The 18,859-nt window shown below is 45.1% G+C and overlaps 1 protein-coding gene across 1 annotated transcript in view; it reads left to right on the forward strand.

Annotated features, from left to right (window-relative positions):
• Positions 1 to 18,859, forward strand: part of DGKI (diacylglycerol kinase iota) — a 292,329-nt gene that overhangs the window by 230,040 nt on the left and 43,430 nt on the right. Inside the window, exons 27-28 of the mRNA XM_056846063.1 lie at positions 1,302 to 1,429; positions 4,640 to 4,765. Of these exons, the coding sequence (XP_056702041.1) occupies positions 1,302 to 1,429; positions 4,640 to 4,765 (254 nt within the window). The remainder of the gene's footprint in view (positions 1 to 1,301; positions 1,430 to 4,639; positions 4,766 to 18,859) is intronic.

An 18,859-nucleotide genomic window follows, 5' to 3' on the forward strand; every position in this document is an offset into this window, starting at 1 on the left:
TCCTGTTTATAACCCTTTTAAAATCCTAATCCTCTGTATGTGAGATAATATAACTCTGGGAAATTATGATAATGTTCTAGACCTGCACAAAATATTCACAAAGCACATCATGCTGGCAGTGTTTGTGAGAAATGTAGGACTTCAGCCATGTTGAGTGGATGTTCACTGATAATTTTGTAAAAATGCAAGCAATTCTCTTAGGGCTAGTATATTGAATGACATTCTATGTCATTGAAGCCACAAGTCACTAACTAAATGTATGTTTATCACCTTTGGGGGCATTAAAAAAACTTTGTATGGCCATATATGACTCTTGGTTTCCACAAAAAAGCATCCCTTGACCCATTCTGCAAAATGGCTGACTCAAGGTGAGTTGCCATATAGCAGCAGCGTGGGGCCTTGCGGGCAGTGGGAGGTGCTTTGAAATATAATAGCAGCCCACAGCTTTGTCTAATTTGTCTGATTCTGTTTTACAGAACTTAGTTCAACCCTCTGCTTATTTCCTTGGAAGCTAGTTCCACTGAATTCAGAAGAACTTCCTTCCAAAGTCATAGTGATAGATTCGCAGTAGGGTGCACAAAAACAAGGAAAAAAGAAGTCAAAAAGGGCAAGAGTCCAGTAGCACCTTAAAGACTAACAAAAATATTTTCTGGTAGGGTATGAGCTTTCGTGAGCCACAGCTCACTTCTTCTGATACAGCTAGAATGTGAATCCATCGGTCTTTAAGTAGAGGAACAGTATGTAAATGTGAATAGCAGGCTTGATGGGATTAGGTGTGATATGCAGAAAAGTCTGTGATGTCCAGGGGAGAGATGGGTGTGGAGAAATCAGCATTGGTAATGGGCCATGAATGCAAGGTCTATATTCAGCCCAGGTAAATGCATTGACTTTAGTTTGAAGGAAAAAAGAAGAAAGTGAAATTCAGATTTAGATCTAATGGACCTGAAATTTTTCAGTGATCACAGGTATTCCTGAACCCCCATATTGGGAATATCCAGGATTTCTGAAAAAATGTGGGCACATTAGACCTGAATCTGAATTTTACCCCTCGCCCATATCCCCCTCTCCCTTCCCTTGCTTACTTCGAGTCCAGGACAGTGGTGGCCACTTCTGAGTCCTACATGGAGCCTGGAGGCGGTGTCTGGTGCAGGGTGGCATTCTGGCCTTGGCCGGGCCACCTCCAAGTCACACATGGAGCCCGGAAGTGGCTCACGCTGCCTTCACATTTTGAATTTGAATTCAGTTGCATTATGGAAAAAAAACGATTGAATGATTGTTCACTTTACTGCTATTGCTTGTAGGAACATTTACATTTCGTGACAGAAATTTCGCAGGACGAGATTTTTATCCTGGACCCAGAGCTGGTAGCAACGCAGTCTGCCGGGACACCTCCAGGAATGCCTGATCTGGTAGTAGAGCAGGCCTCTGGGTAAGTATCCTTTAACCTTTGATAACATCTGGGATTTTAAATCTCTCAATCCCCCCCCCCACCCGGCATGCACTGGGAGCGTCACAAGATGGCAGCTTCCTGTATTTCCAGTTGTGGAGAGGGCATGAAAAAGTGATTACTCTGGTTTAAAATCCTGCTCTTGATCACTCCATGATATACAGCTGCCCTTCTTGCCTCAGATTGGGATACCTGCCATTTTAATGATATTGCTGAGCTACTCAGATAGTGGTCGCTTGTATCGTATTGCTAGTTGGTTTATTATTTATTTATTTTAAACATTTATATGCTGCTGTTCCACTCAACTCAGGGTCCCCAACGTAGCAAACATTAAAACATTTTGAACATTACAAAGCATTTAAATTATTTAAAATTGTTAGATAAAATATAAACTCATAAAATGCATAAATAGGGGGGTAGGCTACTAAGTGAAGGAATGCCAAACAAAACAAAAAAGTCTTCACTTGCTGGTGGAAGACCACAACAGAGGGAGATGAACCCGTTTCCCTGGAGAGGGAGTACCAAAGTTTTTGTGCCACGATTGAGAAGACCCTTTCTTGGGTTGCCCCTGTCTTAGAGTTGCCAGGTCCCTATTCACCACCGGTGGGAGGTTTTTGGGGTGGAGCCTGAGGAGGGCGGGGTTTGGGGAGGGGAGGGACTTCAATGCCATAGAGTCCAATTGCCAAAGCGACCATTTTCTCCAGGTGAGCTGATCTCTATCGGCTGGAGATCAGTTGTAATAGCAGGAGATTTCCAGCTAGTACCTGGAAGTTAAGCAATCCAAATAAACACCTCTGTACCTATACCCGAGGTTAGAAAGAAAGTACAGATAATAGCTGAAAAATGCTACTGATAGCACATTATAACAAATCTGTATTCACAATAACAAGTTGCATTCAGCCAATTGAAATGCCAAATAATGGCAATATACAAGTACAGTTACAATTCACTCCGAGGTTGAAGTCTTCAATGAGCAGAAAAGTAAACTGGGATACGATCGTTTCAATTCTTTGAATTCTTCCTCAGTCCCGTTTCTGAACAATATGTGAAAAGTGATACATCATAACATCAATAATCTACAATTCTTATCAATGTTAACAAATAAATAAAATGGTTTTTTACTTACAATAATCTATGTTGGTTATTTTTCAATATAAGCTGATATAGCTTCAATCTTTCTTCATACAATTCTTAATCCTTTTGCAGGATACAAATAGCAACCACCTATGTCTTTTCACATTAATGATGCCAATAATAGGATATCCAATTCATATAGTTGCTCAGACAAGTTTACAATATGACGTTCCCTCACAGGATACAAGGTGTAATGAATAAACTCCACAGCAAGGCAGCTTAAGTCTCAGCCAGTGTGACACAACAGCAAGTTCTTAAAGAGACAGCAAGTTCTTAAAGGGACATGGTTCTTATATGAAGCATGACAAAGTTGGCAACCCTACCCTGTCTAGCTTCAGATGCCTGGGACATCCAAAGTAGGGCCTCTGAACATACCAGAGTGGTTGGATAAGCTCATGTGGAAGCAGGTGGTCCTTCAGGTATGCTGCTTCCAAGTCTTACAGGGTTTTTAGTTAGTCATATATTTAGACCAGACGAACATTACTTTTTTGTTTGTTTGCAAAATTTAGGTACCAAATTGGGGGGAGGATTGGACAGGTGAGCATGTCCTGCTTGGAGAAATGGCTCCCTGCTTTTCACAGCAACCCAAATACAAGTCACGAGCCTCACTTTGGCTACTGAGTACGTGGATTTTTTCCATCTTTGGATTCAAACTAAGCAAGGGTGCTCCTACACTGCAAGGTTAAAGTAGTGTGGAATTATTCTGATAGGCATATTTTTTTCCAAAGCACTCAGACAATTCAAGTACTTGAGGGGCTGTCTTATACAGGAGGGTGCCGAGTTGTTTTCTGTTGCCCCAGAAGGTCATACCAGAACCAACGGGTTGAAATTAAATCAAAAGAGTTTCCGTCTAGACATTAGGAAGAATTTCCTAACAGAGCGGCTCCTCAGTGGAACAGGCTTCCTTGGGAGCTGGTAAGCTCTCCTTCCCTGGAGGTTTTTAAGAAGAGGTTAGATGGCCATCTGACAGCAATGCTGATTCTATGATTTTAAGCAGATGATGAGAGGGCATGGAGTAGGGGTCATGGAGTAGGGGTCACTGGGGTTGTTGTGGGGAGGTAGTTGTGAATTTCCTGTATTGTGCAGGGGGTTGGACTTGACAACCCTGGTGGTCCCTTCCAACTCTATGAATCTATGAATTATAGTTGTGTGCATGGCTTAAGCGCTTAAGAATGGGTGTACTTTATGAAGCTCAGGGATCAAGGGTGCTATAAGGCCATTATATTTATATTATTTCAGAAATAGAAATACTTTTCTTTTTCTTTCATAACTTGTGACATGTCACAAGTTTCCAGTGGCTCCTAGAGCTAGTGTTTGTCACTTTCGGGAAGAACTTCAGATAAGTACCATGAGGCTGCATTTTTAAAAAAATTCTCCCACTGCTGTTCCATGCAATGGTAGGACCTGTGGGTAGGGAATCCCTTGCCCCCACTGAGCGCTTGGCATACAAGTTTGTAAGATCAGTGTAGGAAAATAATGATCAAGGTGCATGTGAGAGTACAAGACCTTCAAAGCCTGAAGGACTGCCTACTTTATGAACCCACCTGAGCATTATGGTCATCTTTGGAGGCCTTGCTTCGGGTGCCCCACCTTCTGAGATTAGGTGGGTGTCAGCCCAGGAGAGGGCTTTCTTGGTCATGACACCAAAACTCTGGAACTCTCCCCAGAGAGATTCTTCTGCCCCTTTCTGTTGCTGTCTTCCGCCAGAATGTGAAGACTTTTTTTTGTTTCATTTTGCATTTCCTCAGTGATCCCTCCTTTCTGACCAATGTTTTAATTGCTCTTTTATGTCATTTATTGAATGTTACCTCTGATTTTACTTGCTTTAATGATATGTGGGTTTTTGTGCATGAGGAGGGGGTTGGTTTTAAAATGTGATTTTTTATTTACATTTTAATTTGTTAGCCACCTTGGTGGCCTTTGTAAGGGCAGAAAGGCGGGATATGAATTTGGTAGATAAAATCGAAAAGAAGAGCTGTGAATAATACACAGAACATAAAAGTTCAAAAGATGCTGATATGGGCATAACAGTATTTTTCTTCTGGATTCCCCCCACAGAATATCAGATCGGTGGAACCCTGCCGTCCGAAAGCGCATGCTGAGTGACAGCGGTCTAGGGAAGATGTCCCCACACTACGAGGTACCTGAAAAACAAAAGGAGGCCAGCCAGACGCACATGCTGCAGTAAGAGCACTCTGCATTTATCTGCTTGGTGCTGCGTTGCTACCATCACCAAAGGCAATTTTTACCTGCTTTTTTTACAATGCATTTTGATACAATCTCCTGTTGACCTAGGAGCCCTGTGGTACAGAGTGGTAAGCTGCAGTACTGCAGTCAAAAGCTCTGCTCATGACCTGAGTTCGATCCTGATGGAAGTTGGTTTCAGTTAGCTGGCTCAAGGTTGACTCAGCCTTCCATCCTTACGAGGTTGGTAAAATGAGTACCCAGCTTGCTGGGGGTAAAGGGAAGATGACTGGGGAAGGCAATGGCAAACCACCCCGTAAACAAAATCTGCCTAGGAAACATCAGGATGTGACGTCACCCCATGGGTAAGGAATGACCTGGTGCTTGCACAGGGGACCTTTACCTTTTACCTGTTGACCTGCACTCTTGGCTCTTTTCATTGCAGCATCTCATACTTTTTTATAGGGTGTAGCTCTCTTCTTTGAATGCCCTTCATGACACCATTGGGTCTGCCAAACCTTTTAAAAACAACATTTATTTATTTATTTATTTATTTATTTTTATTTAAAACATTTGTTCGCTGCCTCTTTTTTTCCTTACAGAGCTGAAAGCAGCTTACGGTATAAATAAAAATATGCATAAAAGTACATAAAACCAAAATTTAAAATCACAGTTTAGGACTGCTTTCAATCACATGCAGTCTTAAATAAAACAGTCTTCAGCTGCCTCCTAAAGATCAAAAGTGAGGTGACTAGGCACACCTCCCTGGGCAGGTTGTTCCATAATTGTGGGGCTGCCACCGAAAAGGCCCTCTCTCATGTGCCCAGCAGATGAGCTTCTTTGACTGGTGGGACAATCAAGAGGGCCTCTTCCTGTGATCTGAATTTCCGGGCAGGAACACATGGGAGAAGATACATGTAATGTATTGTATTAATGTAAATGTTGCAGTGGAAACAGTTCCCCAAATGAATGCAATATTTAATTCACAGTGATAAAGTTACATGAAACACGAGTAAAGCTAGTAAATCACTGGCCCAATTCATGCTTGCATCCCAAGGGGCTGTTTTGTGTGTGTGTGTGTGTGTGGTGAAGAGGAAAGTGCATTTCCACCATGCCTCCAAGATATAGCCTGTGATGTAGCTTCCGATATGAAATGTTTGTATGATCCTTCCCCATCAGAAAATGTGGGGCAGAGAGATCATATGAATTGTCTTAGAATGCGTTCAAATAATGTGTTATGTTACTAGTATGATGGGATCCACTGAGCACTGATGCTTCCCTGTTGTAACTTTAGGTGGTTCTAGGTGGGTGCATGACTTGGTTTTCTGCTGTATTGCTCTGAGATACTTTAAGAAGGATTCCCCCCACCCCCCAGCAAATAGGAAAATATAAATTAAAAATAGAGAGAGAGAATCTATGAAAGTTGAAGTTTTGTATTTGTATAAATTGGTCTTTCTGCTTTAGTGCAATCTGTAGGGTTTCTCCATAATTTCACAACTCCATTTTGATGATCTTTCAGTTATCTCGTTTTCAACTTCATCTTGGTTCAGCTCTTGGTTCTGTCCTTTAGGAAAGAACAAAAGCATTGTAACATCCAGGATGACCCTAATATTAGGCAGTGTGAAGCAACTCTTGTTGGGAGGCAGATTTTGGGTACCATTAAAGGATGGTAAATTGTCAAGCACTTAGCTTATTATGATCTTTTTTGCTATTATTGTGATTCATACATGCCATTTATTAAGTTTATTGTCATATTTTAATATCATGAGCCTGTGTGATATAGTGGTTAGTATGTCACACTAGGACCAAGGACACCCAAGCTCAAATCCCCACTCAGCTATGAACCTCACTGGATAACCCTGGGTGAATCACTCTCTCAGCCCACCCTACCTGACAGGGAGGTTGCAAGGATAAAATGAGGGATGAGGTAACCATGGGTGCTACCCTGAATTCCTTGGAAGGGCAGAATAAAAATATATATATATTTACCACTGTGGGTGTTACCACAGCCATAACAAAATAAAAAATGATGACACATGAAAGCTAAATACAGCATGCAAAAAGAGTGAGAAATTGCAAAGCGTATCAAATGCCAAAACAGTTAACAAATTGGAGGCCCCCTTTGAGCTCGAGGCCCTGGTAAAATGCATTAGGGTTGCCAGGTCCCTCTTTGCAACCGGCGGGAGGTTTTTGAGGCTGATCTTGAAGTGGATGGGGTTTAGGGAGGGGAGGGACTTCAATGCCATAGAGTCCAATTGCCAAAGCGGCCATTTTCTCCAGGGGAACAGATTTCTTTCGGCTGGAGAGCAGTTGTAATAGCAGGAGATCTCCAGCTAGTACCTGGAGGTTGGCAATCCTAGCTATAGAGCTCAAAGGGCACATTACCGCAGCTGAGTTGATAGCGCCATTTCTCACAGAACTCTTGGTGGTCTTCGGGAACTTGTCTTTGACGTGCTCACTGGGCTGCCTTGACCTTTCTTAGATCATGTGAGCTGAGCTCATCATTGGAGCTGAATCATCTAGCTGGGGGCCATCCGGCATGTCAGAGTGACAAATCTAAAATTCTAGCCAGAGGCCATATGTGGCTCTGTCTCCGAAGAAAAGGGGTTTACAGAATGGTTTGAAATGCATTTGGCAACTGACATGTCGTGTTTATGGTGGACTTTATTCACAGATCCCTTTGGCTGAGTGTGTGTATGGGGGTCTGGGCCCATAACCAAATGTTGGCAGACTGGGAGTCATGCAGCAGAGTTCAATTTTCTGATTATGTTTATTAAAGGAACTACATAATAAATAGTAAAGCATAGAGACCGAGACAGCCTCTGGCACGCGTAGCCCTCTCGGCCGGCACGCGCCCGGCCACCTCCACTCAGCCCCCGGGGAAGCAGCCTTCCTTTCCCTTCCCTTCCCCGGCTGGAGGCGAGGGGTCGAGGCACAGCTTTGCCTGGCCCCGCGCCACGGGCGGTCCGTAGCTACTCTGGATTGGCTCCTCACGCCCGAGGTCAGACTGGGAGGCGCTTCAGAACGGGGGCGGGGACAGCGGGCGAGCCGGGAGCGGTCGCCCTCAGGGCCCGCCTGCCAGCCCGCCCGCTGAAAAAGGCCCCCGAAGGCCGGGCCGCCACCTGCGGCGCCTCCCCCGCTCGGCCAAGAGGAGCTGCCGCCGCCGCCCCTGTTCTGCCCAGCACGCAGCCCAGCCAAGCGGCCTGCGAAGCGGCGCCGGGGAGCGGGAGCGGTCCGTGCAGTGGGGGGGGGCGTGCTGCGGTGGCGGCCGGCGGGACTTGCGCCCAAGCAGCCCCCGGAGCCTCTGGGAGGAGGAGTAAGAAGGCTCCTGGCCCAGCCTGGGCTCAGCTACAGCTGCCAGAGAAACGCAGCGCAGCACGGCCCTCTCTGAAGCCGCAGCATGCAGGAACGTGCAGCGTGGGAGCCGATCAGGTGGAGGACTTTTGTGGACTTGGGGGGCGGGGAGAGGTGGGAAGGCTGAAGCCCGGTTGCAGGGAGCCGGCTGTGTGTGTGTGTGTGAAGGCTTTTCTCTCTTTTCTTCCTTTTTCTGTCACTCTCCTATTCTTTCTCTCCTCTTTTTCTGTCTCTTTCCCCCCTCTTTTTCTCTCTCCTTTTCTTTCTTTCTTTCTTTCTTTCTTTCTTTCTTTCTTTCTTTCTTTCTTTCTTTCTTTCTTTCTTTCTTTCTTTCTTTCTTTCTTTCTTTCTTTCTCTCTCTCTCTCTCTCTCTCTCTCTCTCTCTCTCTCTCTCTCTCTCTCTCTCTCTCTCTCTCTCTCCTTCTTTCCTTCTTTCCATGCTTCCTTTCTTCCTTCTTTCTGTCCTTCATTCTTTCCTTCCTTCCTTCTTTCCTTACTTCTTTCTGTCCTTCCTTCCTTCCTTCTTTCTGTCCTTCTTTCTTCCCTTCCTTCCTCCTTTCCTTCTTTCTGTCCTTCCTTCCTTCCTTCTTTCTGTCCTTACTTCCTTCTTAACTTCTTTCTTTCCTTCCTTCCTTCTTTCCTTCCCTGCAGATCGACCGCAGGCTGCAAGCTGGCACCCCCCTGGCACCTTGGTTGCCTGGGCCCACCGCTGGCTGCCCTCCCACCTGGGAGGAGGGGGAAGACCTGGGGGAGCAGAGGCACCCTCCAAGCCTTCTCTGCATAGCCTCCCCTAAGGTTGCCAACCTCCAGGTGGTGGCTGGAGATCTCCTGCTATTACAACTGATCTCCAGCCAATAGAGATCAGTTCCCCTGGAGAAAATGGCCACTTTGGCCATTGGGCTCTATGGCTGTGCAGTCTTCCTCCCCAAACCCCGCCCTCCTCAAGCTTCACCCCCAAAACCTCCCGCCAGTGGTGAAGAGGACCTGGCAACCCTAGCTTCCCCCCACACACACACACCAGGAGATCTACGCCCGGTATGGCCCCTGAACGATGTTATAAATATGCAAATGGCCCTTGGCAGAAAAAAGGTTCCCCACCCCTGTTCTAAACTAAAACCTCAGTATTCAGGTTAAATTGCCGCATTGGCACTCGGCGATAAATAAGTGGGTTTTGGGTTGCAGTTTGGGCACTCGGTCTCTAAAAGGTTCGCCATCACTGGCCTATAGCTACCTAACTAGCTGAGCGCAGAGAGAGAAGTGTTTCCAAGGAGGAAATTGCCCTAAGAGTATCAGGTCTGAGGACCGAAAAGAGGTGGCACATAAAAGGATGAAAAGATCCCTAACCTTACTATCCTGTCTAGCTGCCCACTTGCCTGCCCCTGCAGGGTCTTCTTCTCATCCCTTTGCACACTAGACATTGCCAATTCCAGCAATCTTAAGCAGCTCTCTGGCTTAACATGAACGAACCTCAGGCACATCCGTCCCTTGTTTTGTAACTCACTATTTGCATTCTTTTATTTCAGTGATTTGTTAGCCACTTCCATATAAAAATATATCAGAGGATTAAAAATATGGGGAAATGCTGGAATCCCATACAGCTGCATTTTAAGGTCAGAAGTCACACTGGGAGAATCGGTCAGGGAACTCCAGGGAGTTGGCTCTCACTTTACGGATGGTAGGTTTCCAGGTCCAAGTTCTGGCAAGTTCCAGCCTTCACACTAAGAGCAGCGTGGGTAGCTTACATCCAGCACTGAGGAAAAGTACAGCACACCTTTATTTATGTATGTATTTATTTATTGTGATTTGTGAAGAGCCTGCGTTATAGTATTAAGTCCCAATGGCCATAACACAGGAAGAGGCTGATATTTCAAGGCAGTTTGTTAATTAAGCTTAATAATACATACCGGGTGAGGGCTGCCCTAAGGCGCAGGACAGCTCGCCCACCCTAAACAAAGGATTGCCACCCCAATTATAACTTCTGGTTAGGGATGTTCCAATTACGTGGACTAACTACACATTGGGTGCTTACTTTACTTTCATTGTATAATAGTGTATAGAGATTGGTCGAAGCTGTCTCTAAGCAGATGCTAGGTCTTGTGAGCTTGGAAGTACAAAACACATTCCTTAAGCAGAAGGTAACTTTGAGCTGTGTGTTAGTGGAAGGCTGTACCAAGCACAGACAGTCTGATTTACTGGCCCATGGCTCCCGGGTGCCACCTTCCCAAAGCCTCCATGTATGTGCATATGAATACATAGTGTTCTAAACCAGCCCTTATATTCTGGGCTTAGCATTTCTATAAGTGCAAATATGCAGACTGAACATAAAAGCATACATTCAAATAATAATAATGATTACAGGCATTACATTTGTAGCCCTCCCTCCCCGGCCAAGGCCAGGCTCAGAGTGGGTAACAACATTTAAATACATCAATAACAATCAATAATAAAATTAACCATAAATTCTTAATTAAAAACAGTAAAATCCCAATTAAAACTTCAAAACTGTGGGCTGGAGGTCAGTTGTAATAGCAGGAGATCTCCAGCTGGTACCTGGAGGTTGGCAACCCTATCCCCGGGAAACTGGAAGTTCCGCCTGCTGCGCACGGTTGCAGTGGGCGTCCCGCTCGCCCCGGGGAGGGCGAGGGGGGGTTCCCACTGGCGCACGTGGCTGCAAACCGGCGTCCCACTCACCCCGGGGAGGGCAAGGGGAGGGTTCCCCCTGGCGTGCGTGAATGCAGCGAACGACCCGCTTGCCCTGGGGAGGGTGAGGGGAGGTTCCCGCTGGTGCACGATGGCTCGCTGACCCTCAGCTGGTCAGCGGGCGGAGGGGCACTTTACCGGGGGTTTGCCTGCCACCAGCGGGCACCTGGCAACCATAACTTTATAGCGGGTGGAAGCACAAGACTGGCTCCACGGGTTCTCTTGTTTTCTTGGACCAACCATCCGCAGTGCAGGGGAAATGGCATCCAGAGCTAGTGTGGTGTCATGGTTAGAGTGTTGGACCACCAGGGAGACCTGAGTACAAATTTCTACTTGGGAGCAGATTACAGGTGATGTGCACATTTCCCACTAATGCAACTAGAAAAGGCCTTTCTGTGAGAAGAGTATGCTTAATGGCTTTGCCCTGGCTTGAAATGGGCTTCTGCAGCTTTGTCCCTTTTCATTCTGCTGTAAAAAGCAAAATGAAACATGAGATGAAGCACAGTTCTGTTTGCATAAACAAGTCCTATGCAAATGTAGTTGTCCCTGAATTAGGCCTTCCCCAGTTGTTTAGGGACAGGATTGCAAAGGGCTAAATAAAAGCAGATGCTTCTAATAAGGAACATTTCTGGCCTTATCCACGTGTAATGAAATACAGTATGCTATTAAATGCTGGATCCTCCCCCTCCTTCCTGCTGAATGAATATTTCTTTTATAATTCTGATTCCCTAAGGCTCTTAATTAGGTTTTCGTAGCATCTCTGCACCTGACACACAGTTGAGAAAATTCACCCTGCTGACAAATTGCTCTGGCAGGGACACACAAAATGCACCCACATGCCTAGAGATTACAAATTGGCATCTCCCAAACAAGACAGCTGTTACCTAGCCCCACCTTCCTCCCTTGTCTCTGGTTTGTATTCATCCCTCCCCATCGTTTCTAACATGAGATCTGTACAACCCAGCCTCCAACTTCTCTTTGGGATTTATTCTGAGGAGCAGAATGGAATTTCGATTGGCTATGTTCACCACTTGCCTTGGCAAAGGAATGTTTTGCTCCAGTTTAGATGCTCTCCACATATTGCCAGCGAGTAAAGAAAAGTTTTGAAAGTCAAATACCTTCTGCAAGAATTCTAGCATTTTAGAGACAAACCCACTGTTGGCATGGTAGATATGGTGGTATTCATCTCCCTTCTGCACACAGTGGTATCCGTTTTCTCCCCTCCTCTCTAACCAAGGGAACTGTTTTATTTAGATTACGTTTGCTCAGAATCAGTCTGTCACCCTCCTCTTTCCTTTTCATTTATCTCATCATTTCCTCTGAGCTGTAAGGGCTGACAAAGAACAGAGTTGTGCCACATGAAAGGAGAGAAAGAAGTAATAAGACACTGAACGTTGTGGTTTGTGTGATGGTCGTCTTGTTTGTGGCTGCAATCGTCTTGTTAGTGGCTTCCTAGAGGCACCTGGTTGGCCACTGTGTGAACAGACTGCTGGACTTGATGGACCTTGGTCTGATCCAGAATGGCCTTTCTTATGTTCTTATGGTCTTCCATTCGAATAGCAAACAGGGCAAGAGGCAACTTCTAGATTCAAGGCAGAAGAATGTAGGTAAGAATGTGCTGCTAGTGAGTTGCCTGAATTTCATTCTTTGTAGTGGAAATTGTTAAACAAGGGGTTGTTAATGGTCCATAGCTGGATCCTTTCAGATTTAGAGCGGTGTGTGTGTGTGTACACTGATACTAGAAAAGACTCAAGACTCAGTTCCTTTAGTACTCAACTAATCACCTGAACAATATAGGTTGCACAGTGTAAGGGCTGTAAGGTCTCTTTGTGAATCTCAATTCCTAAGCAAAATGCTCAGTAACTATTTTGCCCCTGCGCAGTGTTCTCATCAGTAAAGAAAGTATGTCTACCAATCTTGAGCGGCTTCTCCAACATACTCTTTGAGAGTTGAGATAGTATCAGCTGGAGGAAATTTGTTATCTTCACTTTGCCACCTGTCTCCCTTTAGTTTTTAGGATTTGTTTTTGATGTCTCAGGGCCTGGTTTAACAATGGGAAAATTGCGGCCTTTCTCTTTCTCTCTGTCATTTTTTTATACTGGATTTTGGGTTGGCTTCTTTCCTCTGGGCTCCCGTTTCTCAGTATCCAAACTGAATCACTCAGTATTTGAGATTTTTATGGTGAGGCCTTTTCAGTACAAATTTTTAAATGTAGTACTGTTGAACAGAGACATCCACTCAGAGGCTGTTCCACCATTGCTAGTATCATAGTACATAGTACAGCAAAAGCTTTATTATCCAACACCAGTTATCCAGCATCATCTAGAGTATGAGCTCCTCTCCCTCAGCTACTATATCCCTGTGTCTTCAGGAGTGTGCATGCCCCACTCCTGCTCCTCCAGCCATAAGTTTGCCAACCTACATGTGGCACTTGGATATCTCCCACTATTACAACTGATTTCAGTTCCCACAGAGAAAATGGCTGCTTTGGAAAGTGGACTCTATGGCATTACAGTAGGGTTGCCAGGTCCCTCTTCGTTACTGGCAGGAGATTGTTGGGGTGGATCCTGAAGAGGGTGGGGTTTGGGGAGAGGAGGGTCTTCAATGCCATAGAGTCCAGTTGCCAGAGCGGTCATTTTCTCCAGGTGAACTGACCTCTATTGACTGGAGATCAGTTGTAATAGCAGGAGATCTCCAGCTAGTACCTGGAGGTTGGCAACCCTACATTACAGCCTGCTGAGGTCCCTCCCCTCCCGAGAGCCAGCATGGTGTAGTGGTTAAGAGCAGAGGTTTGGAGTGGTGGACTCTAATCTGGAAAATCGGGTTTGATTCCCCACTCCTCCACATGAGCGGCGGGTGCTAATCTGATGAATCAGGTTGGTTTCCCACTCCTACACATTGATGCCAGCTGGGTGACCTTGGGCTAGTCATGGTTCTCTTAGAGCTCTGTCAGCCTCACCTACCTCACAGGGTTTCTATTGTGGGGAAGGGAAGGTGATTGTAAGCTAGTTTGATTCTTCCTTAAGTGGTAGAGAAAGTGGTCATATAAGAACCAACTCCTCCTCCTCCTCCTTCTTCTCCTTCTCCTTCTCCTTCTCCTTCTCCTTCTCCTTCTCCTTCTCCTCCTCCTCCTCCTCCTCCTCCTCCTTCTCAGAGGCACAAGCAGATTGACATGCTATAACAGTCCTGGAACAAATATAGCTAAGCAGCCCCTGTGGCATCACTTCCAGGTTCATAGCCAAACTGATGTTAGAGTTATGCCTATTTGGATGTCCCCACTCCCTAAACCTCCTGCTGGTGGGCAGTTCTGGGCTGGTAACCCTAATTTCACCTCAGCCCCAACACATATAATACTCCTTTTAACTTCCACCAACAGGTTGGGTATATTTGTCTGGTGACTGGTAATCTAGACCAAAGTGATCATAATCCTTCTACTAAAACCATGTGGGGAAGAAACCTTGGAATTCTTACTTTAACTAATTGTGCAAACGCAGGTAGGCATCTCTCTACATTTTCTTTGTACATTGGTTACATTTGAACTGAGTTGGTACAGAGACCAATTTCAGAAAAAAGAAAACAACCTTACTTATCATTGGTCCCAAAAAGAAAAAGCATACAGTTGAGCAATAATTGACTAACAACATCCAAGCAAAGGCAAATAAAATGAGTGATACATGCATACTCTCACCCCAGGTCTGGATCTTGCCCTCTGTGTTGGTAAATTAAGAGGTAGGCAGAATAATCTTCAACTATCCAGATTTCTTGTCCGGGCTCTGTGCATGCCTGTACCTTTTTCTGCCATCCTGTTGGCCTTCTTCCTCTTTGAAGCCTGGTTCACCTTTCTCGTCCCCCCACATTCTAAAACCTCTGTTCTAATCCTACCTGATGTGTATTCTCACAAAAAAAAGAGATTTTCTAGATAGAATAAGTACAACACTTGTCGTGCATGTAACGCAGTGCCGGATTTATGTATAAGCTAAACAAGCTATAGCTTAGTGCCCCACTCTCTTGCCCCCCCCAAAAAAGTTAAAGGAAAAAAAAATGATGTACATTTCCAAAAATAAGATAAAAACAAATAAAATAAAACCTACCTACAGCAACAGTGTTTTGTGTTGTGTAGGCTCCTATGATGTAAGTAATGGGCCCTGCCTGCTAGCCTGCTCCATAAAATATCACTGGTTTGCTCATTTCTATATATAGGGTGCCTACATTCTGGACTGGTTGTTGTTGTTGACAAAAGACAGCTGGACATATAAAGGGCCCCATTACCTTCAACAGCTTAGGGCTTCATCAAACCTAAATCCGGCCCTGATGTAACGGCAACATGTGTGTCCTCACTCAGATCAACAACAAATATCGCTTACAGGTATATGTGCTATTACTGACACTGTGAACATTTTTCCCATGAGAAACAAAAAGCCCGTAAGCCTGAAGTGGTAAAGTTCAGGGAAACTTTTACCATTAGACCAGGGGTGTCAAAAATAAGGCCCGCAGGCGGGATCAGCCCCTTGAGAGATCTTATCCGGCATGCGAGCCAGCCGAGGCAGCCACCCCTGCCCTCAATCTGGGCTGGCAAGGCATGGCCCAGCCCAACCGAGTGACATTTATGCCATGTCTGGCCCTCATAACAATTGAGTTTGATACCCCTGCGTTAGACTCTGATTTATGAATAAAGTGAGTGGTAATTTAATCAGTTTTATGGTTCTTCCAAAAGATATTGAGGCTGCGGCTAATGTAAATATATTTGCATTTCTCCTGGAGCAGAACCCAAATCACTGTGTGGTTTGCTTGCTTGCACTTAATTCTGTTCCATTTCAGTCTTGCATCTTTTTCACCCATTTCTTTTTGCTGAGTTTCATAAGAACCCCTCTAGGTGGCGCCAGAACTTCAAGGCTGGCACCTTGTGTAACCTCTCTAACTTGGAGCAAAATTTGGGTAGAAAAACTAAACCTAAGAAGATAGCTTGAGCTAAAATAAAACAAAAGGAAATACTGAACCAATGTGAGGAATGGCCCAAGAAGCAGAGGGAGAAATGCACCGGAACCACTGCCCTTTCTTTTTAATGGGCCATTTCAATTCTACAGTATACTTCTGAGGTTTTCGACGTTGCACTCTACAGCAAACCAGTCTGTTACAGTAGTTATGTGTACAGATTGAGTCTGAAGCAGAGGGGAGTTAGGGAAATGCCAGGAAAGACCAAATCAAAGCATTTAATAAAGAGCTAAAATTGCACAGCCCGAATTGCTGCATCCAGATTGTACCAGCAATCTCAGGATGGCATTTGGAAACTGGCAAGCAAATATATAGCTGGACTTTCTTTACAGAATGGGATTTTATATATGGTTTGCGGAGTGCCATCTTTTTTGGGAGGTGCTGTTGTTTGCTGGATAGTATTGCTACTATTTTACAGGCTCAACTGAAGGGAAGATATGGTCAAGCTTTTGAAACCCTGGAACAACTCGGAGGAGGCTAGTCTATTATGGCACAGACAGAAAGGAGTCTTGTGACACCTTGAAGTCCAGCTGATTTATTGGGGCATAAGCTATTCAGTGCTATAGCATTTTGAAACAGAAACATTTTTTGCCACAATAAAACTGTGTTGCCAAGTTGTTTCCCCAGTCAATTAAGATTAAAATTTCTTAATTCTGTATTGTTTATCCATATAAATATAATAGATAAATTATTGGCAAACTACTCCGGAAACATAGTCTGCCTATTAAATGTCGTGATGTGACATCACCCCATGGGTCAGTAATGACCCGGTGCTTGCACAGGGGACTACCTTTACCTTTAGGCAACATGAAGTGGACTGGAAGACCCTAGAAGCTAAAATGACTAAACTGAGGCTATTGTATTTTGAGATAACAAGAGTCTCTGGAAAAGACAGTCATGCTAGGAAAAGTTGAGGGCAGCAGGAAAAGAGGAAGACCAAACAAGAGATGGACTGAGTCAATAAAGGAAGCCACAGCCCTCAGTTTGCAAGATCTGAGCAAGGCTGTCAAAGATTGGACATTTTGGAGGACTTTAATTCATAGGGTTGCCATAAGTCGTAAGTGACTTGACAGCACTTAACACACACACATAATAGATAACTAAATAAATATATGTATTTCCTTTCTTTTAGTTTTAATCTTAGTGTGACACAGTTCAGAGCTGAATTGGCTGTATGAACAGTATCATTTAAGTCAAGTTACCATGATGTGACTTCTCAGTTTTGTTTTCCCCCCCAGTGGAGACATAACCCCTGGACAATATTCAGAAAGTGGATAAAATAAAATACTGAACCAATGTGAGGAATGGCCCAGGTCATTTTTAAAAAGTCTGTAGGTGCATTGCATTCCTCTACCCATTTCTGTACCCATCATGTCTTACTCCCAAGGGTGCGCTTTACCCTTGTGGAATACTAGATATGCACTGTATTTTTTTTAAAAAAATCATCTTTAAAAAGGTTTGTCACTTGTATTAAATCATCAGGTACCCACTGCAGACAGAGGCTGGCCTTGATTGTATGTACCTTGTGTTGGGCACAACAAACAGATTAGGAATCCTGCTGGTGAACCGCCCGCCTAGTTTACCAGCAGGGTCTCTGGCTGTGCTGTCAGAGGTGGTGTTGGTGTTGAGGACCCCCCAAGGTGATTGTTCTTGGGGATTTCAACACACATGCTGAGGATGCCTTGTCGGGTCAAGCTCAGAACTTCATGGCCACCATGACAACGATGGGTCTGTTTCAAATTGTAATGGGCCCAGCACAAGAAAAAGGACGTCACTCTGGACCTTCATCTCTGCACTGAGCCCCTTGCCAGTGATCTGAATAGGGGGTTGGAGTTTCAGCCCTTGTTGTGGTCAGATCACTATCTCCTGAAGGCATGGGTGAGCTTGCTGACTCTTCCCTACAATGAACTTATTTGGATGGTTCACCCTCGGAGATTAATGGATCCTGTTGGTTTTCAGGTGGCTCTGGGGGATTTTGAGAGCCTCCCCTGTGACTCCGTGTAGGCCCTTGTAGCTACATGGAATGAAGGGCTGGCTGGGGCCGTAAATGGAGCTGCTCCTTGGTGTCCTTTCCCATTCTCTGTGAGGCCCCACAAGCTCCTTGGTTTACCAGGAAGCTAGTCAACATGAGCCCCGTGGTGCAGAATGGTGAGCTGCAGTACTGCGGTCAAAGCTCTGCTCACAGCCTGAGTTCGATCCCAACAGAAGTTGGTTTCAGGTAGACAGCTCATGGTTGATTCAGCTTTCCATCCTTCTGAGGTCAGTAAAACAAGTATCCAGCTTGCTGGGGGTAAAGTGTAGACAACTGGGGAAGGCAATGGCAAACTACTCCAGAAACATAGTCTGCCTAGTAAATGTTGTGATGGGACATCACCCCATGGGTCAGTAATGACCCGGTGCTTGCACAGGGGACTACCTTTACCTTTAGGCAACATGAAATGGACTGGAAGACAACTAGAGCAACATTGGTGGAATACATGGGATGAATCAGACACCGCATGTTGTAGAGCCCCATTTACAGGCCTATGAGGAGGCAGTGATGGCAGCAAAGAAGACTTTCTTCCCTGCCACTGCTGTGTCAGCAGAATCTCATCCAGCTCAATTGTTTAAAGTAATTCATGATGTGATAAAACCTAAGTCTGACCCTGCTGATGATAATAATTTGGCCCCCAACTGTGATGTTTTTTTGCAACATTCTTTGCTGACAGAATCTCTCCCATCCATTCTGACTTGGAGGCCAAGCTAAATGCAGTTCCGGTACCGGAGGTGTCAGAAGTGCCTGCTAGTCCTTTTGTTGTGGATAGTTTCAGATTAATCCTGCCTATGGATGCTGATGAGAGACAGCATTGTGTAGTGGTTAAGGTGTCAGACTAGGAGCTGGGAAACCCAGGTTCGAATCTCAACTCGTGCCATGGAAGCTTGCTGGGTGATCTTGGGCCTGTCACATACTCTCAGCCCTGACCCTGGCTAGTATTTGGATGGGAGACCTCCAAAGAATATCAGGGTTGTGACGAAGAGGCAGGCAGTGGCAAACCACCTCTGAAAGTC

The sequence above is a fragment of the Euleptes europaea genome, chromosome 3, assembly GCF_029931775.1.
Source record: "Euleptes europaea isolate rEulEur1 chromosome 3, rEulEur1.hap1, whole genome shotgun sequence".
In the NCBI taxonomy this organism is placed as follows: domain Eukaryota; kingdom Metazoa; phylum Chordata; class Lepidosauria; order Squamata; family Sphaerodactylidae; genus Euleptes; species Euleptes europaea.